The following is a 22,876-nucleotide window of genomic DNA, read 5'->3' as shown; positions in this document are numbered from 1 at the left end:
TGCTGACAGTGCAGAGCCAGATGCAAGACTCGATCTCACAGACAATGAGATCATGACCTGAGATGAAATCAAGAGTAAGATGCTTAACTTACTGAACCCCCCCCCCAAGTGCCCCATTTCACATTTAAAGATACACTTAACCACAAGTAGAAACATGATGATAAGAAATGCATTTTTTAACCTAGAAAACTGTGATTATTCTCAAGTAAACTGTAATTATTCTCTAAAAATGCATACACTTATCTTGCATGATGCAAGCAAAATTTAGTGCAAGTTACTATATTTTTATGCCATATATATATATATATATATATATGTCCAATCAAAATAACCAATAATGAGCATCTGTAACTCAAAATCCCATTAAATAGTTACTTAAATATATGACTGGAGTGAAAAAAAACACAAATGTCCATAGACATTTATTGATATGAGTTTATAAGTAAAATGTAGTTTAAGCATACAAAGTAATATTATTCAGCCTCAAAATGGAAGAGTATTCTGGCACATTTTACAGCATGGATGAACATTGAGGATTTTATGTTGTATGAAATAAGCCAATCTCTCTCTGTCTCTCTGTCTCTCTGTCTCTCTTTCACACACACACACACACACACACACACACACACATACACACACTGCTGCATAGTTCCACTTATCTGAAGTATGTAAGTTAGTCAAATATATAGAGGCAGAAGATAGAATGGCATTTGCCAGTGGCTGTGAAAATAAGGAAAGGAAGTTATTACATAATGGATACAAGAGTTTCAGTTTGAGAATATGAAAATTTTCCAGGGGATTAATACTGGTAATGATTATATAACAAAGTGAAAATACTTAATGCCACTCTACTGGCAGTACACTAAAAAATAAGATAGTAGCAAAGAATTAAGAGGCTTGTCCAACACCCTACAGTTACTAAGATGCCTACTGCTTTTCAAATAGTTTTAATGTTCTGTCAATCTTCAACAACAGGAGGATGGAAAATAATAACCTACACGTCAAATAAATTACATAGCAGGATTTTGAAGTTCTTCAGGAAAGTGATACTGAACTCTATATTTAGAGATTTCATTTAGTTACTAGAGGTACAGACTGCATGTTAGAGTTTCAAGGATGTGGAGATCACAGAATTTTAGCAAATGCAAAATACATTTAACAGGAAGAAATGTATTTTCAACATGTCTAATTTTGAAATGATCAACTAAAAATGTCAAGTAGAATACTACCAGTACAGTAATGATGCTCAAGAACTGGAGTTAGAGGCTGAATAAGACTTTTGCACTGCCTTTATCCATCCTGAACGGCATTCAATTAAGGGATGCCTGTGTAAAGTGAAGGCAAAGAGAATTGTCCATGGAAGAGGTGGACTCCTTTCATTACATAAATTCACTGAAGTATACAATATCTTTGAGAAATAATGAGTATCCCCATGTCTGCAGCTATTATTTATTCAACAAGCTAAGGCCTTTAAAGATTAGATTCCTTTCTGACTGAAGAGAATTCACCTCTGTGGTTGGGTGAAGAATGAAAAATGTTTACCTCCTCTTCCTTACTCAGTAAAGTTGTGTTTCTGTGACTTTGAGGGGAAACAATTTCATTTGATTATACAAAGTATCTTCTTAATTAAAATCTGCATTTAGTATTGCAGTGTCACATTAAGGGAAATATTCTAAAGCCATTACTGTTAAACTAATTCACTAACAATTCCAAATTAAGCTATGTTTCTTTCTGCAGACTCAGTATTTTAGTTCCTAGACCTGAAAATGTAAGTCCTCTTGTTTGGAAAAACAATGGCTTCCATAATTAAATGATATCAATAAAGATGATCTGATTTTAATATGTTTTACATGTGTAACTCATATCAAGGAACTTGATTTTATATATTTAAAACAAACTGATTTAACCCAGCTCCTAAGAATATTGACTATGCATGATATAAGGCAAAACACAAACATAAATTACAAATTATGTAAAAAATATCCTCCTGCTCACATATGTTGCTGCCTGTGGTGCAAAGACACACTTCATATTACTGTAATTTACCAAAAAATTTTCATTATGCCAATTAATTAATGAATTAATTCATTCATTATGCCAAAATTTATTCATTATGCCAATTAATAAAGGGTACTTATTTTGAAACTTTTAAAGAAAGAAAAAGTGGAAAAAGTTGAAATTAACTTTATGTCCACGTTAAAATATTTTGAAAATGGCAAATAAAATATTTGAAATAAGTTTTATCATTTTCAGATATGTAATTCAAATGGAGCACTGCAAATGATGAAAACTGTCATCTATTTCTTCATTTCCAGTTTGAAAATCATGAAAAATGGGAACACCACCTCTGATTTCATTCTCCTAGGACTCTTTAACCACACAGAAGCCCATCTATTTCTCTTTGCAATGGTTCTCACAATTGCCTTCGCCTCCCTAGTGGGAAATGCCCTCATGATTCTCCTGATTCACCAAGATGCCCGGCTCCACACACCCATGTACTTCCTACTGAGCCAACTCTCCCTCATGGACATGATGCTGGTCTCTACCATTGTGCCCAAAATGGCTACTAACTACTTGACTGGAAAGATGTCCATCTCCCCTGCTGAGTGCGGGTTGCAGATATTCTTCCTTCTAACTTTAGGAGGGGGCGAGTGCTTCCTCTTAGCAGCCATGTCCTATGACCGGTATGTGGCTGTTTGCCACCCACTGCGATACCCCATCCTCATGAACTGGCAATTATGCCTGAAAATGACTGTGGGGTCTTGGGTCCTGGGGGCAGCTGATGGGCTCATGCAGGCTGCTGCTACCCTGAGTTTTCCATTTTGCGATGCACATGAGATCAATCATTTCTTCTGTGAGGCCCCTACTCTGGTGGGTTTAGCTTGTGCCGACACGTTTGTCTTTGAGTATGTGATGTACCTATGCTGTGTGTTAATGCTCCTGGTCCCATTTTCTCTCATTCTGATTTCCTATAGTCTCATCCTTGCTGCAGTTCTCCAGATGCATTCTAGAGAAGCCCGCAAAAAGCCTTTTGCCACCTGCTCCTCACATCTTTCTGTGGTGGGACTCTTTTATGGAGCTGCAATTTTTACCTATATGCAACCCAAATCCTACAGGTCAGCTCATCATGATAAAGTAGTGTCAGTGTTCTATACTATCTTCACCCCTGTACTCAATCCCCTCATCTACAGTCTGAGAAACAGTGAAGTCAAGGATGCCTTGAGAAAGTGTATGGGTCAGTGTTCTTCCTTAAGTCAGGGTTAAGATTACATAGATTTGCTCTAAATTTAAAGTCTGTACAAAGTGACTGTGTAGGATTTTCTAGAGAAAAGGTATATATGTATTATATCTATATCCATTACTAGTTTACTTTGAAATTCTGACAGACCTCCATAGTTTGGATCTTTTACTATGCTCTCATGAATACATCAAATTGTGGATTGTTAAAAGTCTGTTAATCAAAAATCATTACAACGCTTTTACATCACACAACACAATAAATATTTGTTCAAAGAATGAGCCAAGTAGTCAAACAATTTTCAACATTAATTGTTAATTTGTTTTTAATTGTGGTATAACTTACAAACACTAGAATGCTCACATCTGAAGCTTGCTATTCAACCAGTGTCAACAACTTGGATTTCGCCCACTAGTAAAAGGCAATTCTGACCAGATCAGAATTTTTTTTCATGCACTTTTCCAGTAAAATCACTCATCCCAGATACAACAATTAGTCACACTTGTATCTCTGTCCTGTAATTTGGTCTGTTCTAGAATTTTGCTTCAATGAAAACATAAAATAGGTATTTTTTAATAACTTGGTTATTTTTATTTTTATTGATTTAATATGTTTTTAAAGATTCTACCACACTTTTACATCTATCAGCAGTTTTTTCTTCTTTATTTTTGTTGTTGTTCCTAAATAATATGCCCATCTCTGAATCTACTGCTCTTTGTTTATCTACTACTTTGATGGATATGTGATCTATTTTCAATCTGGAACTATTTTGATTAAAATAACTTTAACTTCCTTTTTGTGATCACATGTGTTTATTTCACTTGGTAGATGCATGACTAAAATTTTAGTATGAAATGAAACAAAATGCTCAATTTTACCTGCTCAGCCGCAAATCACAAGAATGCCACTTTCTCCAATTGGTACCAATTGTGGGTACTGTCAACCATTTTCATTTTCGGTATTCTAGCATGGATAGACTAACTCATTTTGGTTTCAATTTGCATTTTCCTAATTATTAATGTTCCTGAGGATTTCCGTATTAACTCACGGCCCATATGTGCATCTTTCTTTGTGAACTATCAATTTTCATACTGGAGAAAAAACATAATATACAGAATATGATGTTAATAAGGTTATTTGGAAATTTTTAAATAAAATTACATTTGGTTTACTTGCTATGTTTTTCTGGCAAACCGCTTTTATTCCATTTTCAAAGATTAATTATTTTCATTAAAATTGATACTTTTGTAAAAACATCTCTTCCTCAATATCCATTGGTCTTGGATTAAAAGTTTATATGTTTATTTGCTTTGATTATGCATCATAATATATTTCAATTCCATTGGTGTTATCATGTCTTGAAAATCTGATACATTCTTCCCTAGTAAGTACTTTTTGCTTAAAGAGCAAGGATAAAAAATAGGTTACAGAACATAGGGTTCTAGTATTTTTTTCAGTGTATATTTCTAAACTTGTACCGGTAAATCATTATACACCTATAAGCCAAGAAATATATATATATGCATATGTATATGTACATACATACATATGTATACATATACATATACATATACATATGTATACATATACATATACATATACATATGTATACATACATATGTATACATATACATATACATATGTATACATACACATATACATATGTATACATACACATATATGTATATATACAGCTGCAGCCAAGAAATTTGGCATCTTTAGGGAGGTTGTTGTTTTTGCAAAGAAAATACTTATAAATATATATTTATTAATACAACTCTATATTTTAAAATTTATATTTGTGTCCTCTGCAAAGAACTAACAACAAAATAAGAAATGTAATTTAATACAATAGTTTAAAATATGAAGTTTAGAAATTAGGGTTTTTTTTCGCTTTGTTATTTTGCTTAATTTTAACCTGCCTTTCAGAACTTTTTTGATGACATTTTAATCAAAATTGTATTCTCTATCTCACATAAATGAGAAAGGGGAATAATAAAGTTAAAATAATATCAGAGATACTGGAAAGATCCAGTTTTACAGGCTTCTGCAGTATTTTTGAAATGGCACCTACAGATGTTAGAAGGGCTAGTTGAGGAATTTTTTCTGAAACCTGAATGTCATGGTTCAACTTTTCTAATTGAGGTAAAAAATTTATTGTATTTTAAACCTTGTTTGTTCCTCTACACATGGCCATACTTTTTTTTTTTTTTTTTTTTTTTTTTTTTTTTAGAGAGAGAGAGAGACACACAGCCAGAGCCTGAGTAGGGGAGGAGCAGAGACAGAAGGAGACACAGAATCCGAAACAGGCTCCAGGCTCTGAGCTGTCAGCACAGAGCCCAACACAGGGCTCGAACTCACAAACTGTGAGATCATGACCTGAGCCGAAGTCAGACGCTCAACCGACTGAGCCACCCAGGCGCCCAGACTATACTTTGATCAAAGGGGAATTTCATTAAATATTTTATTTCTATAGTCACTTTAAGAAGCATAAAGTGAGGGGCGTCACTGCCTGGAACCTGCTTTGAATTCTGTTTCTCCTTTTCTCTGCTCCTCCTCCTCTCATGCTCTATTTCTCTTTCAAAAATAAATAAATAAACATTAAAAATTAAAAAAAAAAAACATAAGATGAATTAGTTAAACCTTCATTGAGGGGAGTAAAAATAGTTTAACACCATAAAATAACTATAAATAACAACAGTAAGAATAAACATAAAATGTTTTTTGTTCATTAAATAGTTTATGCATTTTGCTTAATATTTCACCTTCATTTTTTTTATTTTAATGATAGCCATAATCTGAGGAGGTACATTCAATATTCTCATTTTTGAAAAGGGGAGGTAGTAAGTGTATTGGGATAAAATTCATGGTTGATTTTCACACAGGTCTGAATTCAGTTGTCTAATTTTGAATAACTCGCAGTTAGGAAAGGGAAGTTGTGACAGTAGGGCTGGCTATCCCCTCATACACACACAACACAATCCCATGTGACTTTTTTTATATTTCTATTTTTTTAAATATTAAATTTATTTTCAAATTGGTTTCCATACCACACCCAGTGCTCATCCTAACGGGTGCCCTCCTCAGTGCCCATCACCCACCCTCCCCTCCCTCCCATCCCCCATCAACCCTCAGTTTACTCTCAGTTTTTAAGAGTCTCTTATGGTTTGGCTCTCTCCCTCTCTAACATTTTTTTCCTCCCCCTCCCCATGGTCTTCTGTTAAGTTTCTCAGGATCCACATAAGAGTGAAAACATATGGTATCCGTCTTTCTCTGTATGACTTTTTTCACTTAGCATAACACTCTCCAATTCCATCCAACATATTTCATTCTTTCTCATTGCCAAGTAGTATTCCATTGTGTATACAAACCACAATTTCCTTATCCATTCATCAGTTGATGGACATTTAGGCTCTTTCCATAATTTGGCTATTGTTGAGAGTGCTGCTACAAACATCGGGGTACAAGTGCCCCTATGCATCAACACTCCTGAATCCATTGGGTAAATTCCTAGCAGTGCTATTGCTGGGTCATGGGGTAGATTTATTTTTAATTTTTTAAATGTTTATTTATATTTGAGAGAGACAGAGACAGAATGAGACTGGGTTAGGGTCAGAGAGAGAGGGAGACACAGAAGCAGAATCAGGCTCCAGGCTCTGAGCTTCCAGCACAGAGCCTGACGTGGGGCTCGAACTCATGAGCTGTGAGATCATAACCTGAGCTGAGGTTGGATGCTCACCCAACTGAGCCACCCTGGAGCCCCTAATTTTAATTTTTTTGAGAAACCTCCACTCTGTTTTCCAGACCAGCAGCCCAGTTTGCTTTCCCGCCAACAGTGAAAGAGGGTTCCCATTTCTCCATATCCTCACCAGCATCTATGGTCTCCTGATTTGTTCCTTTTAGCCACTCTGATTGGCATGAGGTGGAATCTGAGTGTGGTTTTGATTTGTATTTCCCTGATGAGGAGCGACGTTTTGCATCTTTTCATGTGCCTGTTTGCCATCCGGATGTCTTCTTTAGAGAAGTGTCTATTCATGTTTTCTTCCCATTTCTTCACTGGATTATTTGTTTTTTGGGTGTGGAGTTTGGTGAGTTCTTTATACATTTTGGATACTAGCCCTTTGTCTGATATGTAATTTGCAAATATCTTTTCCCATTCTGTAGGTTGCCTTCTAGTTTTGTTGATTGTTTCCTTTGCAGTGCAGCCTTTTTATCTTCATGAGGTTCCAATAGTTCATTTTTGCTTCTAATTCCCTTGCCTTTGAAGATGTGTCAATTTTTGCCTTTGAAATTGCTGCGACTGAGGTCAGAGAGTTTTTTTCCTGCATTCTCCTCTAGGGTTTGATTGTTTCCTGTCTCACATTCAGGCCCTTTACCCATTTTGCGTTTATTTTTGTGAATGGTGTAAGAAAAGTGGTCTAGTTTCAACCTTCTGCATGTTGCTGTCCAGTTCTCCCAGCACCAATTGTTAAAGACACTGTCAATTTTGCATGAGATATTCTTTCCTGCTTTGTCAAAGATTAGGTGGCCATATTTTTGTGGGTCCAATTCTGGAGTCTCTATTCTATTCCATTAGTCGATGTGTCTGTTTCTGTGCCAATACCATGTTGTCTTGATGATTACAGCTTTGTAGGAGAGGCTAAAGTGTGGGATTGTGATGCCTCCCGCTTTGGTCTTCTTCTTCAAAATTACTACACAGGGCTACACAGGGTCTTTTGTGGTTCCAAACATATTGTAGGATTGCTTGTTGTAGCTTAGAGACGAATGAAGGCACGGTTTTGATTGGGACTGCATTGAATGTGTAGATAGCTTTAAGTAGTATTGACATTTTAACAACACTTATTCTTCCAATCAATTAGTGTTTAGGAATTTGTCCATTTCTTCTAGGTTGTCCAGGGTGTTGGAATATAATTTTTCATCGTATTCCCTGATAATTGCTTGTATTTCTGAGGGATTGGTTGTAATAATTCCACTTCCATTCATGATTCTATCTATTTGGGTCATCTCTCTTTTCTATTTGCAAATCCTTGCTAGAGGTGTGCCAATTTTGTGTATGTATTCAAAAAAACAACTCTTTGTTTCATTGATCTGCTCTACAGTTTTTTTTTAGATTCTATATTGGTTATTTCTGCTATGATATTTATTATTTCTCTTCTTCTCCTGGGTTTGGGGTGTCTTTGCTGTTCTGATTCTATTTCCTTCAGGTGTGCTCTTAGATTTTGTATTTGGGATTTTTCTTGTTTCCTGAGATTGGCCTGGATTGCAATGTATTTTTCTCTCAGGACTGCCTTCACTGCATCCCAAAGCATTTGCATTGTTGTATTTTCAATTTCATTTGTTTCCATATATTGTTACATTTCTTCTCTAATTGCCTGGTTGACCATTCATTCTTTAGTAGGTTGTTCTTTAACCTGCATGCTTTTGGAGATTTTCCAGGCTTTTTCCTGTGGCTGATTTCTAGTTTCATAGCATTGTGGTCTGAAAGTGTGCATGGTATGATCTCAATTCTTTTATACATATGAAGGGCTGTTTTGTGACCCAGTATGTGATCTATCTTGAGAATGTTCCATGTGCACTCGAGAAGAAAGTATATTCTGTTGCTTTGGGATGCAGAGTTCTAAATATATCTGTTAAATCCATCTGATCCAATGTATCATTCAGGGCTCTTGTTTCTTTATTGATCCTGTGCTTAGATTATCTATCCATTGTTGTAAGTGAGTATTAAAGTCCCCTGCAATTACCACATTCTTATCTATAAGGTTGCTCATATTTTTGATTAATTGTTTTATATATTTGGGGGCTCCTGAATTTGGTGCATAGACATATATAATTGTTAGCTCTTCCTGATGGATAGGCTCTGTAATTGTTGTACAATGTCCTTCTTCATCTCTTTTTACAGCCTTTAATTTAAAGTCTAGTTTGTCTGATATAAGTATGGCTACTCCAGCTTTCTTTTGACTTCCAGTAACATGATAGATAGTTCTCTATCCCCTCAGTTTCTATCTGAAGGTGTCCTCAGGTCTAAAAGGAGTCTCTTGTAGATAGAAGTTAGATGGGTCTTGGTTTTTTTTTTTTATCCATTCTGATACCATATGTCTTTGGAGCATTTACTGCATTTACATTCAATGTTATTATTGAAAGATATGGGTTTAAAATCATTGTGATATCTGTAGGTATCATTCTTGTAGTGAAGTCTCTGGTACTTTGTGGTACTTGCAACATTTCACTCACAAGGTCCCCCTTAGTACTCTTGTAGGGCTGGTTTAGTGGTGATTCCTTGAGTTTTTGTTTGGGAAAACCTTTATCTCTCTTTCTATTCTGAATGACAGACTTGCTGGATAAAAGATTCTCATCTGCATATTGTTTTGTTCTTCACATTGAAGATTTCTTGCCATTCCTTTCTGGCCTGCCAAGTTTCAGTAGATAGGTCTGCCACTGCTTTTATGGGCCTTCCTTTGTAGGTTAGAGCCTGTTTATCCCTAGATGCTTTCAGAATTTTCTCTTTATCCTTGTATTTGTCCAGTTTCACTATGATATGTTGTGCACAAGATTGATTCAAGTGATGTCTGAAGGGAGTTCTCTGTGCCTCTTGGATTTCAATGCCTTTTTCCTTACCAAAATCAGGGTAGTTCTCAGCTATGATTTTTTCAAGTATACCTTCAGCCCCTTTCTCTCTTCTTCTTCTGGAATTCCTATGATATGGATATTGTTTAGTTTGATTCCATCACTTAGTTCTCTAATTCTCCCCTCATACTCCTGGGTTTTTTTTTAATCTCTCTTTTTCTCAGCTTCCTCTTTTTCCATAATTTTATCTTCTAATTGACATATTCTCTCCTCTCCTCTTCAATCCATGCTATGGCCGCCTCTATTTTATTTTGCTCCTCATTTATAGCATTTTTCAAACTCCTCTTGACAATTTCTTAGTCCCTTGATCTCTGTAGCAATAGATTTTCTGCTGTCCTCTATGCTTTTTTCAAGCCTAGCAATTAATTTTATGACTACTATTCTAAATTCGTGTTCCATTATATTGCTTAAATAATTTTTGATCAATTCATTAGCTGTCATTAATTCCTGTAGTTTCTTTTGAGGATAATTCTTCTATTTCATCATTTTGGCTAGTCCCTGCGGTGGCTCCAATCCGCAGGGCACTTCCCCTGTGTTGTCAGGTATAACTTGGTAGGCAGGGCCACAGTCAGACCCCTATGGTTCCAAACTTTTGGAACCAAGAACAGGCAATCCTAATAGGAAAGCATACTGCATTTCAGGCCAATATCATGAAGCAAGAAAGGTCTCAAATGCACAACTTAGCCTTACACCTAAAGGAACTACAGAATGTACAGCAAATAAATTCTAAAGCCAGAAAAATCAGGGAAATAATAAACCTTAAAGAAGAAATGTTACAATATAGGAGAAAAAAAAACAGTAGAACAGATCAACAAAACTAAAAGCAGGTTTTGTGAAAGAATTAAGAAAAGTTTTAAACACCTACCCGGATTTATTGAAAACAAAAGAGAAAGGAACCGATCAGTCAAAATCATGAATTAAAGAGGAGAGATCACAACAAATACCACAGAAATAACAACAATAATAAGAGAATACTATGAAAAATTATATGCCTACAAACTAGGCAATCTAGAAGAAATGGACAAATTACTAGAAACTAATACCAAACTGCCAAACTGACGTAGGGAAAATTTGAAAAGACCCATAACCAGAAAGGAAATTGAATCAATAATAAAAAATCTCCCAATGAATAAGAGTTCTGGGCCAGATGGCTTTCCAAAGGAATTCTACCAGACATTTGAAGAATAGTTACTATCTATACATCCCAAACTGTTCAAAAAAAATGGAAATAGAATAAAAACTTCCAAACTCAATCTGCAAAGCCACCATTTTCTTCATTCCAAAATGAAAGGCCCTCTAAAAGGAATAATTACCGGTGAATATCCTTGAAGAATATTGGTGCAAAAATTCTCAAGACACTAGCAAATCAAATTCAACAGTACATTACAAAATTATTCACCATCATCAAATGGGATTTATTCATGGACTGCTGAGCTGGTTAAATACTTGCAAATCAATAAATGTGATACAAAGAATTAATAAATGAATGGATAAGAACCATATGATCCTGTCAATAGATTCAGAAAAAGCAAAAGACAAACATACAACATCCATTCTTCATAAAAACCCTGAACAAAATAAGGATAGAAGAAACATACCTCAAAAGCATAAAAGCCTTTTAACAAAGAACCACAGCAATTATCATCCTCAAGGGGGAAAAACTGAGAGCCATTCCACTATGCTGAGGAAAAAGACAAGGATGTCCATCATTGGCATTACTATTTAACATAGTACTGGAAGTCTTAGTCCTAGTAAACAGATAACAATGGATTAATGAATGAATGAATGAATGAATAAAGGCATAAAAATCAGCAAGAAAGAAGTCAAACTTTCACTGTTGCAGATGACATAATACTCTATGTAGAAAATTTGAGAGACTACTAAATATTGCTAGAACTAATACCTGAATTCAGCAAAGTCACAGCATATAAAACCAATGTGAAGAAATTTGTTGCATTTCTACACACCTATAATGAAGTAAAAGAAAAAGAAATAGGGGAACCAATCACATTTAAAACTGCACAAAAACAATAAGATACATTGGAATAAACCTAACTAAAGAGGTAAAAGATCTGTACTCTGACAGCTATAGAAAACAGGAAAGATATTGAAGAAAGCACAAAGAAATTGAAAAGCATTCCACGCTTATGGATTGGAAGAACAAACATTGTTAAAATGTCTATACTACCCAAAGCAACCTACACATTTAATGCAATTCTTATAAAAATACCACTAGAATTCTTCATAGAGCTAGAACAAACAATCCTAAAATTTGTATGGAACTGCAAAAGGCCCTGAATAGCCAAAGTAATCTTGAAAAAGAAAACTAAAGCATCATAATTCCATATTTTTTATTAAATATAATTTATTGTCAAATTGGTTTCCATATAACACCCAGTGCTCACAATTCCGTATTTCAAGTTATATCACAAAGGTGTTGTTATCAAGACAGTATGGTACTGGCACAAAAACACACGCATAGATCAATGAAAAGGAATAGAAAACCCAAAAGTGAACCCACAACTCTATGGTCAATTAATCTTTGACAAAGTCAGAAATAGTATGCAATGGTAAAAAAATATCTCTCAAAAGTGGTGCTGGGAAAATTGGACCACAAAACATGCAGAACAATGAAACTAAACCACTTCCTTGCTACATACACAAAGCTAAATGCAAAATGGATGAAAGACCTAAAGTGAGGCAGGGAACCATAAAAATCCTTGAGAAAACAAGCAGGAACCTCTTTGACCTCGGCCATACCAACTTCCTACTAGACATGTCCTTGAAGGTAAAGGAGGCAAAAGCAAAAATGAACTATTGGGACTTCACCAAGATAAAAGCTTTTTCAAATCACAGGAAACAAGTCAACAAAACTAAAAGGCAGTCTACAGAATGGGAGGCAATATTTTTGAATAACATGTGATAAAGGGTTAGTATCCAAAAAAAATAACTTATCAAACTCAACACTCAAAAAACATGCAGTCCAGTTCACAAATGAGCAGAAGTTGTTAATAGGCAGTTTTCCAATGAAGACGTAGAGATGGCTAATAGACAAATGTAAAGATGGTCAATGTCACTCCTCATAAAGGAGATGCAAATCAAAAGTACCTTGACATTTCACCTCACACCTGTCAAAATGGCTAAAATTAGCAACACAAGTAAGAACATGTGTTGGCAGGGTGCAGAGAAATGGGAACCCTCTTGAGTGTTTCTAGGAATACAAACTGCTGTAGCCACTCAGAAGAGCAGTATGGAGATTCCTAAAAACAGTAAAAAACTAAACTAAGCTAAACTAAGAATAGAATTACCCTATGATCCAGTAATTGTACTGTTAGATATTTACCCAAAGAATTAAAAAATGAAGATTGGAAGAGGTACAAGCACCCTGATGTTTATAGCAATATAATTAACAGTAACCAAACTATGGAGAAAGCACAAATATCCTTCCACTGAGGAATGGATAAAGACGAAGTGAGGTGTGATAGACACACACACACACACACACACACACAATGGGATATTACTCAGCCATCAAAAATAGTGAAATATTACCATTTGCAATGATGTGGATTGAGATAGAATGCATTATGCAAGCAAATATTATGCAAGCAAAATAAGCCAGCCACAGAAAGGTAAAAACAATATGATTTTACTCATATGTAGAATTTATAAAAGAAAACAGATGAACACATTGGAAGGAGGAAATATAAGAGAAGGAAACAAACCACAGAGATTCTTAATAATAGATAAGAAACTGACGGCTGATGGAAGGAGGTTGGTGGGAGTAGAGATATGGGTGATGGGTATTAAAAAGGGCATTTGTGAGGAGCACTGGGTGTTGTTACATATGACATAGTGTTGAATTACACTCTTACTCCTGAAATCAATATTGCATTCTATGTTAACTAACTAAAATTTAAATGTTAAAAAATAATAATAAATAAAATAAATGAATAAATAAATAAATATAAAAATTCCTAGTATAAATTGAAGAAAAAAGAAAATGAAAAATAAAAACACCCAAAACCACTGACTCAGAAAACATGAGAGGTGATTTTTGCAAATTTTTATATGCAGTGGAGCTCAAATTCTGGTTTTAGAAGTCTGTGCCATTACTGGGTTTCACACTGGCAAGCATAGTTGTACACCTGAGTAGGAAAACAGTTGCCCAGGAGCAGACAACATGTTCTGAGGATCCCCTGAATCACATTAGGAGAAAATTCCCCTTCCTGGAGTGCATTTGTGAGAGATGGCACTGCTTGTCAAGGGATAAAAGAGCCGTTTGGTTCCATTAAGCTGCCTCTTTCTTTAGCATAGGCACAGAATGGCATACTGAGGGCAGCTAACCTGGATTCTGGCTTTTTGCTGAACTTTATCATAAGCCCCAAGCCCCTGCAATCATGCCACTGTCCACTGGGGACAAACTGGCACTAGCCTCAGTGCAGTGAGAACTACCTCCTGCCAGAAGATCAATGTGGTTCTGACTCATGCTAGGTCTCTAAAATGTGGAGTTTTGAAACCCAGCTGGTGTACCTGAGATAAAATACAGGAGCACTGTTTCGCCAGATGCTCAGATGGTTCAGACACAGGGTGAAGGCAGGGATCTGAAAGAAACCTGGGCCACACCAGGGGAGACTGACCCTTCTGTGAGAGCTTCCTGAATAGCAATGGCAGGAACTTCCCTCTCTTGGGACTGACTCCATTTTTATGCCCTGAAAATCAGCATAAACTGACTTCAGTGAACAACACTGCACCCACAGTGGATGCTTGATCTGCTTAAACCAACCTTACCCCTCTTCATTCTGAAGATGCTTTTTTATGAGGGCAAGTGTGTCTGAGATCCAGAGTAGCACTGGGCCCCTTCCTCAGAAAGCCAACACAAATACCCATGTTGCACCAAGTATGCTATTAACTGCTGCAAATCTTCAGATCTAGTGGATATTGGATCTAGCCTTTTTTTTTAACAAACAGGCCAAAGCACATCACATTAAAATTTGCCACACACTGGACAAGGCCCAAGAAGTCCCCACTGTATGCAAAGGGAAACTCTGCAGAGGACCGACCTGAGGGAAAGAGCAGCCAAAACACAATAGCAGAGTGCACACAGCATACACCAGAAACACTTCTTGAAACACCAGGCCATTGGTGAGTATATGACATTTCTTAATATAGCCATTACTCTCAGGAGCAAGAGGCAAAACAAGATTTCCTAATACAGAGAAAACAGACACTTGCAAACAATGACAAGATAGAGGAATTTATCCCAATAAAAAGAACAGAAGAGTTCATGGCCAGAGGATTAATCAAAATAGAGGTAAGTAAAATGTCTGAAATAGAGTTTAAAACAATAATCATAAGGATACTAGCTGTGCTTAAGAAAAAACATAGAAGACACAAGGGAGTTCAGAGATAAAAGACCTAAAAACTAGTCAGTGTAAAATAAATAATGCTACAACCAAGATATGAAACCAACTAGTGGTAATGACCACAAGGCTGGAAGAATCAGAGGAATGAGTAAGTAATATAGAAGATAAAATTATGGAAAATAATAAAACTGGAAAGTGGAAAAGAAAAATCTTGGATCACAAACGTAGACTTAGGGAACTCAGCAACTCCATAAAGCATGATAACATTCATACAATAGGAATCCTAGAAGAAGATAGGGGGAAAGGGGGAAAGTACTATTTGAGCAAATTATAGCTGAAAACTTCCCTAATCTGAGGAAGGAAACTAACATCCAAATCCAGGATGCACAAATAACTCCCATCTGCATCAACAATACCAGGACAATACCAAGACATGTCATAATAAAATTTGCAAAATACAGAGATGGAGAAAACATCCTGAGAGCAGAAAGGAAATAGAAATCCCCTTCTAAAGAAAGACCCATAATGCTAGCTTCAGACTTAACAGTAGAAACTTGGTAGGCCAGAAGGGAATGGCATGATATATTCAATGAACTGAATCATAAAAATATGCAGCCAGTAATACTGTATCCAGCAATGCTATTATTCATAATAGATGGAGAGATGTAGAGTTTCCCAGACAAACAAAATCCAAAGCATTTCATTACCATTGAACTAGACCTGCAAGTCATTTTAAAAGGGACTTTTTGAGTGGGAAACAAAGACAAAACAACAAAGCCAAGAAAGAAAGAAAGAGAGAAAGAAAGAAAGAAAGAAAGAAAGAAAGAAAGAAAGAAAAGAAACCTTCAAAAACAACAAAGTTACAGGTAATACGATAGCACTAAATTCATATCTATAAATAATCACTCTGTATGTAAATAAACTAAGTGCTCCAATCAAAAGATACAGGATATCAGAATGTATTAAAAAAAATAGAGACTCAGGGCGCCTGGGTGGCTCAGTTGGTTGAGCGTCTGACTTGGGCTCAGGTCATGATCTCACAGTTCGTGAGTTCGAGCCCCACACTGGGCTCTGTGCTAAGCCTGGAGCCTGCTTCAGATTCTGTGTCTCCCTCTCTCTCTGCCCCATCCCCACTCATGCTCTGTCTCTCTCTGCCTTAAAAATAAATAAAACATTAAAAAAAGTAATGACCTGACACTGAATTAGCATTAAAATATATTTAAAAAAAATAGAGACTCATTTATATGCTGCCTACAAGAGACTCACTTTACACCCAAAGATACTTAAAGTCTAAAAGTGATGGGGTGGAGAATGATTTATTTTGCTGATGGGTACAGAAAGAAAGCTGTAGTTGCCATACTTATATTAGACAAAGTAGATTTCAAACCAAGGACAGTAAAAACAGATGAAGAAGAGCACTATATGAAAGACAGAGGACTATACAACAAGAAGATCTAGCAATTGTAAATATTTATGGCCCGAACCTGAACACCCACAACACATAAAACAATTAGTAACAGGTGGAGGAGCCAAGATGACAGAACAACATGGAAGTTTTTTGTGTGTCTAGCGTCCATGGAATACAACCAGACCAACACTAAACCATCCTTCACACCTAGAAAACTGTTTGGAGGATTAACACATTCTACACAACCCGAACCACAGAATTCATCAGGTACACAGCATGGAGAGGTGAATTTGGGGAACAAGAAGCCGCAAAAGGTAGGGAACTGCTTTTGCGGGTGGAGAGAGGACAGAGACTGGGGAGGAGGGTAGAATATGGGAAAAGCACCCCTCCCCAAAAGCAGCTGAAGAGAAAGTGGAAAATTGGAAACAGCCACAGGGACCAAACTAAAAAAGGAGAAAGGATAAAGGAGAAAGGGGAGGGTTTAAATTCCATTAAGACTGAAAACGCAGTTTTCAGCAAAGGCTGCAACTCCACAGTTTGATATCTGGTGGTGCTCTGGTGGGAAAGGCGAATCCCCAGGAACAGAGTGGGGTCTGGGACTTTCTCGGGCCACACGGGGAAAAGCTGTTCCACTGCTGGGCAACAATCCACCCCAGTAGGCTAGCAGCACCATGTAGTGGAGAGCAAAACTATTACACTGAGCCCCGCCCAACTGGGCCAACTTTGCTCTTCAAGACCACAAGTCTCACCTCTGGACTGGTTTATGGACTATAAAGAGCTACATAGACTGACTTCTAGGGGAAAACAAATCAATATCAGTCTTACTTCAATCTGTTAAGCAGGTTCATCTATTCAATTTTCTTTCTTTCTTTTTTTCTCTTTTACAATTCTTTTTCTTGAATACAGAAAGATAAAAAAAATCATTTTTATTTTCAATTTTTATTAAAAATATTTTCTTTAATTTTTATTACTATATATTTAACTTTTGTGTATTTTTTTTCAAATTCTATTTTACTTCCATCATTTTATTTTAGTCTACTACAGTGTATTCACTTTTTCAAATTTCATACGATTTCCTTTTTTCCTTTTTTTCTTTACTTTTTTCTCTTTTTCATTTCCATTCTTTTTTCTTAAATACATAAAAAATCATAATTATCTTTAATTTTTATTAAAATATTTTTCTTTAATTTTTTATTATATTCTTTACTTTCGTGTATATTTTTTCAAATTCTATTTTACCCCCATCATCTCATTTTAGTCTATTTCAGTGTATTCATTTTTTCAAATTCTCAAACTATTTCCTTTTATTTCCCTCCCCACCCTTTTATTCCCTCTAATCTGTCAAACCACTTTCATCACCCAGACGAAAACACACCTAGGATCTAGCATCATCTATTCGATTTTTGTTTGTGGGTGTGTTTTTAATTTTTAATTTTAATATTTTTAATTTTATGTTTTTTTATTTCAATTTTTCTACCTTATTAATTCATTTTCTCTGGAAGAAAGTTCCTTTTCATCTGGAAGAAATGGACAAATTCCTAGAAACATATGCACTACCAAAAGTGAAACAAGAAGAAATAGAAAATTTGAGCAGACCCATAACCAGTAAGGAAACCGAATTAGTAATAAAAAATCTGCCAAAAAACTAGAGTCTAGGGTCAGATGGCTTTCCAGGCAAATTCTACGAAACATTTAAGAGTTAATACCTATTCTCTTGAAGCTGTTCCAAAAAATAGAAATGGAAGGAAAACTTACAAATTCTTTCTATGAAGCCAACATTACCTTGATTCCAAAACCAGACAGATACCACACTAAAAAAGGAGAACTATAGACTAATTTCCCTGATGAACATGGATGCAAAAATCCTCAACAAGATATTAGCCAACTGAATCCAACAATACATTAAGAAAATTATTCACCACGACCAGGTGGGATTTATACCTGGGATGCAGGGCTGGTTCAATATCCGCAAAACAATGAACATGATTCATCACATCAGTAAAAGAAAGGACAAGAACCATATGATCCTCTCAATAGATGCAGAGAAAGCACTTGACAAAATACAACATCCTTTCTTGAAAAAAAAAAAAAACTCAAGAAAGTAGGGATAGAAGGATCATACCTCCAGATCACTAAAGCCATATATGAAACACACAACGCTAATATTATCCTCAACGGGGAAAAACTGAGAGCTTTCCCCCTAAGGTCAGGAACAAGACAGGGATGTCCATTCTCTCCACTCTTATTCAACACAGTATTGGAAGTCTTAGCCTCTGCAATCAGACAACACAAAGAAATAACAGGCATCCAAATAAACCAGGGGGTGGTCAAATTTTCACTCTTTGCAGATGACATGATACTCTATATGGAAAACGCAAAAACTTCCACCAAAGAACTGCTTGAATTGATTCATGAATTCAGCAAAGTTGCAGGATGTAAAAATCAATGCACAGAAATTGGTTGCATTCCTATACACCAATAATGAAGCAACAGGAAGAGAAATCAAGGAATCAGTCCCATTTACTGTTGCACCAAACACCATAAAATACCTAGGAATAAATCTAACCAAAGAGGTGAAAAATCTATACACTGAAAACTATAGAAAACTTATGAAAGAAATTGAATAAGACACAAAAAATGAAAAAAAAAAGGTTCCATGCTCCTAGATAGGAAGAACAAATATTGTTAAAATGTCGATATTACCCAAAGCAATCCACATATTCAAAGCAATCTCTATCAAAGTAACACCAGCATTCTTCACAGAGCTAGAACAAACAATCCTAAAATTTGTATGGAACCAGAAAAGGCCCCAAATAGCCAAGGCAATCTTGAAAAAGAAAGCCAAAGCAGGAGGCATCACAATCCCAGACTTCAAGCTATACTGCAAAGCTGTAATCATCAAGACAGTATGGTACTGGCACAAAAACAGACACTCAGATCAATGGAAGAGTATAGAGAACCCAGAAATGGACCCACAAACTTATGGCCAGCTAATCTTTGACAAAGCAGGAAAGAACATCCAATGGAAGAAAGACAGTCTCTTCAGCAAGTGGTGCTGGGAAAATTGGACAGCGACATGCACAAGAATGAACCTGGACCGCCTTCTTACACCATACACAAAAATAAACTCAAAATGGATGAAAGACCTCAATGTAAGACAGGAAGCCATCAAAATCCTCGAGGAGAAAGCAAGCAAAAACCTCTGATCTTGCCCGCAGCAACTTCTTACTCAACATGTCTCTGGAGGCAAGGGAAACAAAAGCAAAAATAAACTGCTGGGGCCTCATCAAAATAAAAAGCTTCTGCACAGCAAAGGAAACAATCAGCAAAACTAAAAGGTCACAGACCGAATGGGAGAAGATATTTGCAAATGACACATCAGATGAAAGGTTAGTATCCAAAATCTATAAAGAACTGATCAAACTCAACACCCAAAAAACAAATAATCTAGTGAAGAAATGGGCAAAAGACATGAAGCGACACTTCTCCAAAGAAGATATCCAGATGACCAACTGACACATGAAAAAATGCTCATCACTCATCATCAGGGAAATACAAATCAAAACCACAATGAGATATCACCTGACACCTGTCACAATGGCTAACATTAACAACTCAGGAAACAACAGATGTTGGCGAGGATGCGGAGAAAGAGGATCTCTTTTGCATTGTTGGCAGGGATGCAAGTTGGTGCAGCCACTCTGGAAAACAGTATGGAGGTTCTTCAAAAAGCTAAAAAGAGAACTACCCTATGACCCAGCAATTGCACTACTAGGCATTTATCCACGGGATACAGGTGTGCTGTTATGAAGGGACGCATGCACCCCCATGTTTATAGCAGCACTATCAACAATAGCCAAAGTATGGAAAGAGCCCAAATGTCCATCAATGGATGAATGGATAAAGAAAATGTGATATATATATATATATATATATATATATATATATATGCGGCATATATATATATATATATATATATATACACAATGGAGTATTACTTGTCAATCAAAAATGAAATCTTGCCATTTGCAACTACGTGAATGGAACTGGAGGGTAGTATGCTAAGTGAAATTAGTCAGTCAAAGAAAGACAAAAATCATATGACTTCACTCATATGAGGACTTTAAGAGACAAAACAGATGAACTTAAGGGAAGGGAAACAAATTAATATGAAAACAGGGAGGGGGACAAAACAGAAGAGACTCATAAATATAGAGAACAAACTGATGGTTACTGGAGGGGTTGTGGGAGGGGCGGATGGGCTAAATGGGTATGGGCTACTAAGGAATCTACTCCTGAAATCATTGTTTTACTATATGGTAACTAAATTGGATGTAAATTTAAAAGAAATAAAAAAACATATCAAAAAATAAAATAAAACAATGTACCAAAATTTACTAGATGCAACTAAAGTAATGTTAAGAGAAGAATTTACGGTGATAATAGATTACATTTAACAAGAATGTCAACCTAAGGCTCTGGTTACAGCTAGCTGAACTGAAGGAATATATAGCTCAGGCGCAACAATAAGGCACACACACAACCTTAAAGCACAGGGCTCTGGTGAACATAGGGCATTACACTACAAGACACACAGTAACTTCTTAATAAGGCCACTACCTTCAACATCAAGAAATGTACTTACAAGCACAAGACACAAGCACAAAGAGTTACACAAAATTGTGAGGTGGCTAAATATATCTAAAATTAAAACGAAGACAAAACTGCACCAAAGAGGTTAATGGAACATAAGTCATAAATAAGACTGATGAAAAATCCAAGTAATGATCTTAAAGATACTTAATGGTTTTGATAAAGGAGTGGAGGATCTCATTGAGACATTCAACAAAGAGAGAAAATATAAAAAATATAACCAGTCTTAGGTAAAGAACTCAGCAATTTATTTATTTTTAACATTTATTTTTGAGACAGAGGAGACAGAGCATGAACAGGGGAGGGGCAGAGAGAGAGGGAGACACAGAATCTGAAACGGGCTCCAGGCTCTGAGCTGTCAGCACAGAGCCTGACGCGGGGCTTGAACTCACCGACTGTGAGATCATGACCTGAGCCGAAGTCGGATGCCCAACCGACTGAGCCACCCAGGTGCCCCAAGAACTCAGCAATTTAATAAATACATTACAGAGAATTAATAACACATAAGAGAAAGCAGAAGAATGGATCCTTGACCTGGAAGGCAGAGAAATGGAAAGCAACCAAGAGTAAAAAAGAAAAAAAAAAGGAATAATAAAAAATGAGAATAAATTAAGAAAATCAGCACAATCATCAAGAGGAATAATGTTCATATTATAGAGATCCTAGAAAAAGAAGAGAGATATAAAGAGTTGGAAAATTCATTTGAATTAATATTGGCTGAAAACTTCCCAATCTAGGGAAGAAAACAGAAATCTAGATCCGGAATGCACTGAGAGCTCCCAACAAAATCAACCCAAGGTGGTCTACACAAGTCACATCATACTTAAGATGAGAAAAAAAAAATGTTAGAATTTTACAAACAACACGAAGAAAAAAAAACAGTTGCATACATTAGAAAGCCAGCAAGATTATCAGTGGAGTTCTCAGCAAAAAATTTACAAGCCAGAAGGAAATGGCATTATATACTCAAAGTGCTGAAAGTAAAGAAAAAAAGAAAAAGAAAAAGAAAAACTTGCAACATAGGTTACTATATTCAACAAAGATACCATTCAACATAGGAGAAATAAATAATTTCCCAAGCTAACAAAAGTTAAATGAGTTTATCACCACTAAACCAGCCTTACAAAAACATTAAAGGGAACGCTGAGTGAAAAGAAGGCCACAAACATGTGTAAGAAAATTATGAAACAAAAAATAAAAATCACTGTTAATTCCAAACATACAATAAAAGTAGTAAATTAATCACTATAAAACCAGTACAAAACTTAAAGTACAAGAGGAATAAAATATATAATATGTCTAACAGTTGACAAGAGATTCACAAAATAAAAGCCTGTATGGTATGACATTATATACACAAAACATAAAGAGGGGATAAAAATTTAAAGTTTTCAAAATGGGTTTAAATATAAGCAACCACTGGCTTAATGTACATTGTTATATGCATGAGATGTTTTATTTATGTGCCTAATGCTAACTAGAAATCAAAAATACTTATAATAGATAACATAAAAACCATAAAGAGAAAGGAATCAACCCAATATCACAAAAGGGAGCCATCAAACCATAAAGGAAGAGAGCAAGAGA

General features: G+C 35.8%; 1 protein-coding gene across 1 annotated transcript; it reads left to right on the top strand.

Moving 5' to 3' along the window:
• The first annotated feature begins 2,280 nt into the window (after positions 1-2,280).
• LOC109257163 (olfactory receptor 2T8-like) lies at positions 2,281-3,264 on the top strand. Its single transcript, XM_019433118.2, has one exon. It carries the CDS (start codon positions 2,281-2,283, stop codon positions 3,262-3,264), a length of 984 nt encoding a protein of 327 aa, XP_019288663.2.
• Positions 3,265-22,876: the final 19,612 nt, after the last annotated feature.

Source organism: Panthera pardus, unplaced genomic scaffold, assembly GCF_024362965.1.
Source record: "Panthera pardus isolate Hobbes unplaced genomic scaffold, ASM2436296v1 HiC_scaffold_1, whole genome shotgun sequence".
NCBI lineage: Eukaryota > Metazoa > Chordata > Mammalia > Carnivora > Felidae > Panthera > Panthera pardus.
This window is presented reverse-complemented; position numbering and strand designations above follow the sequence as displayed.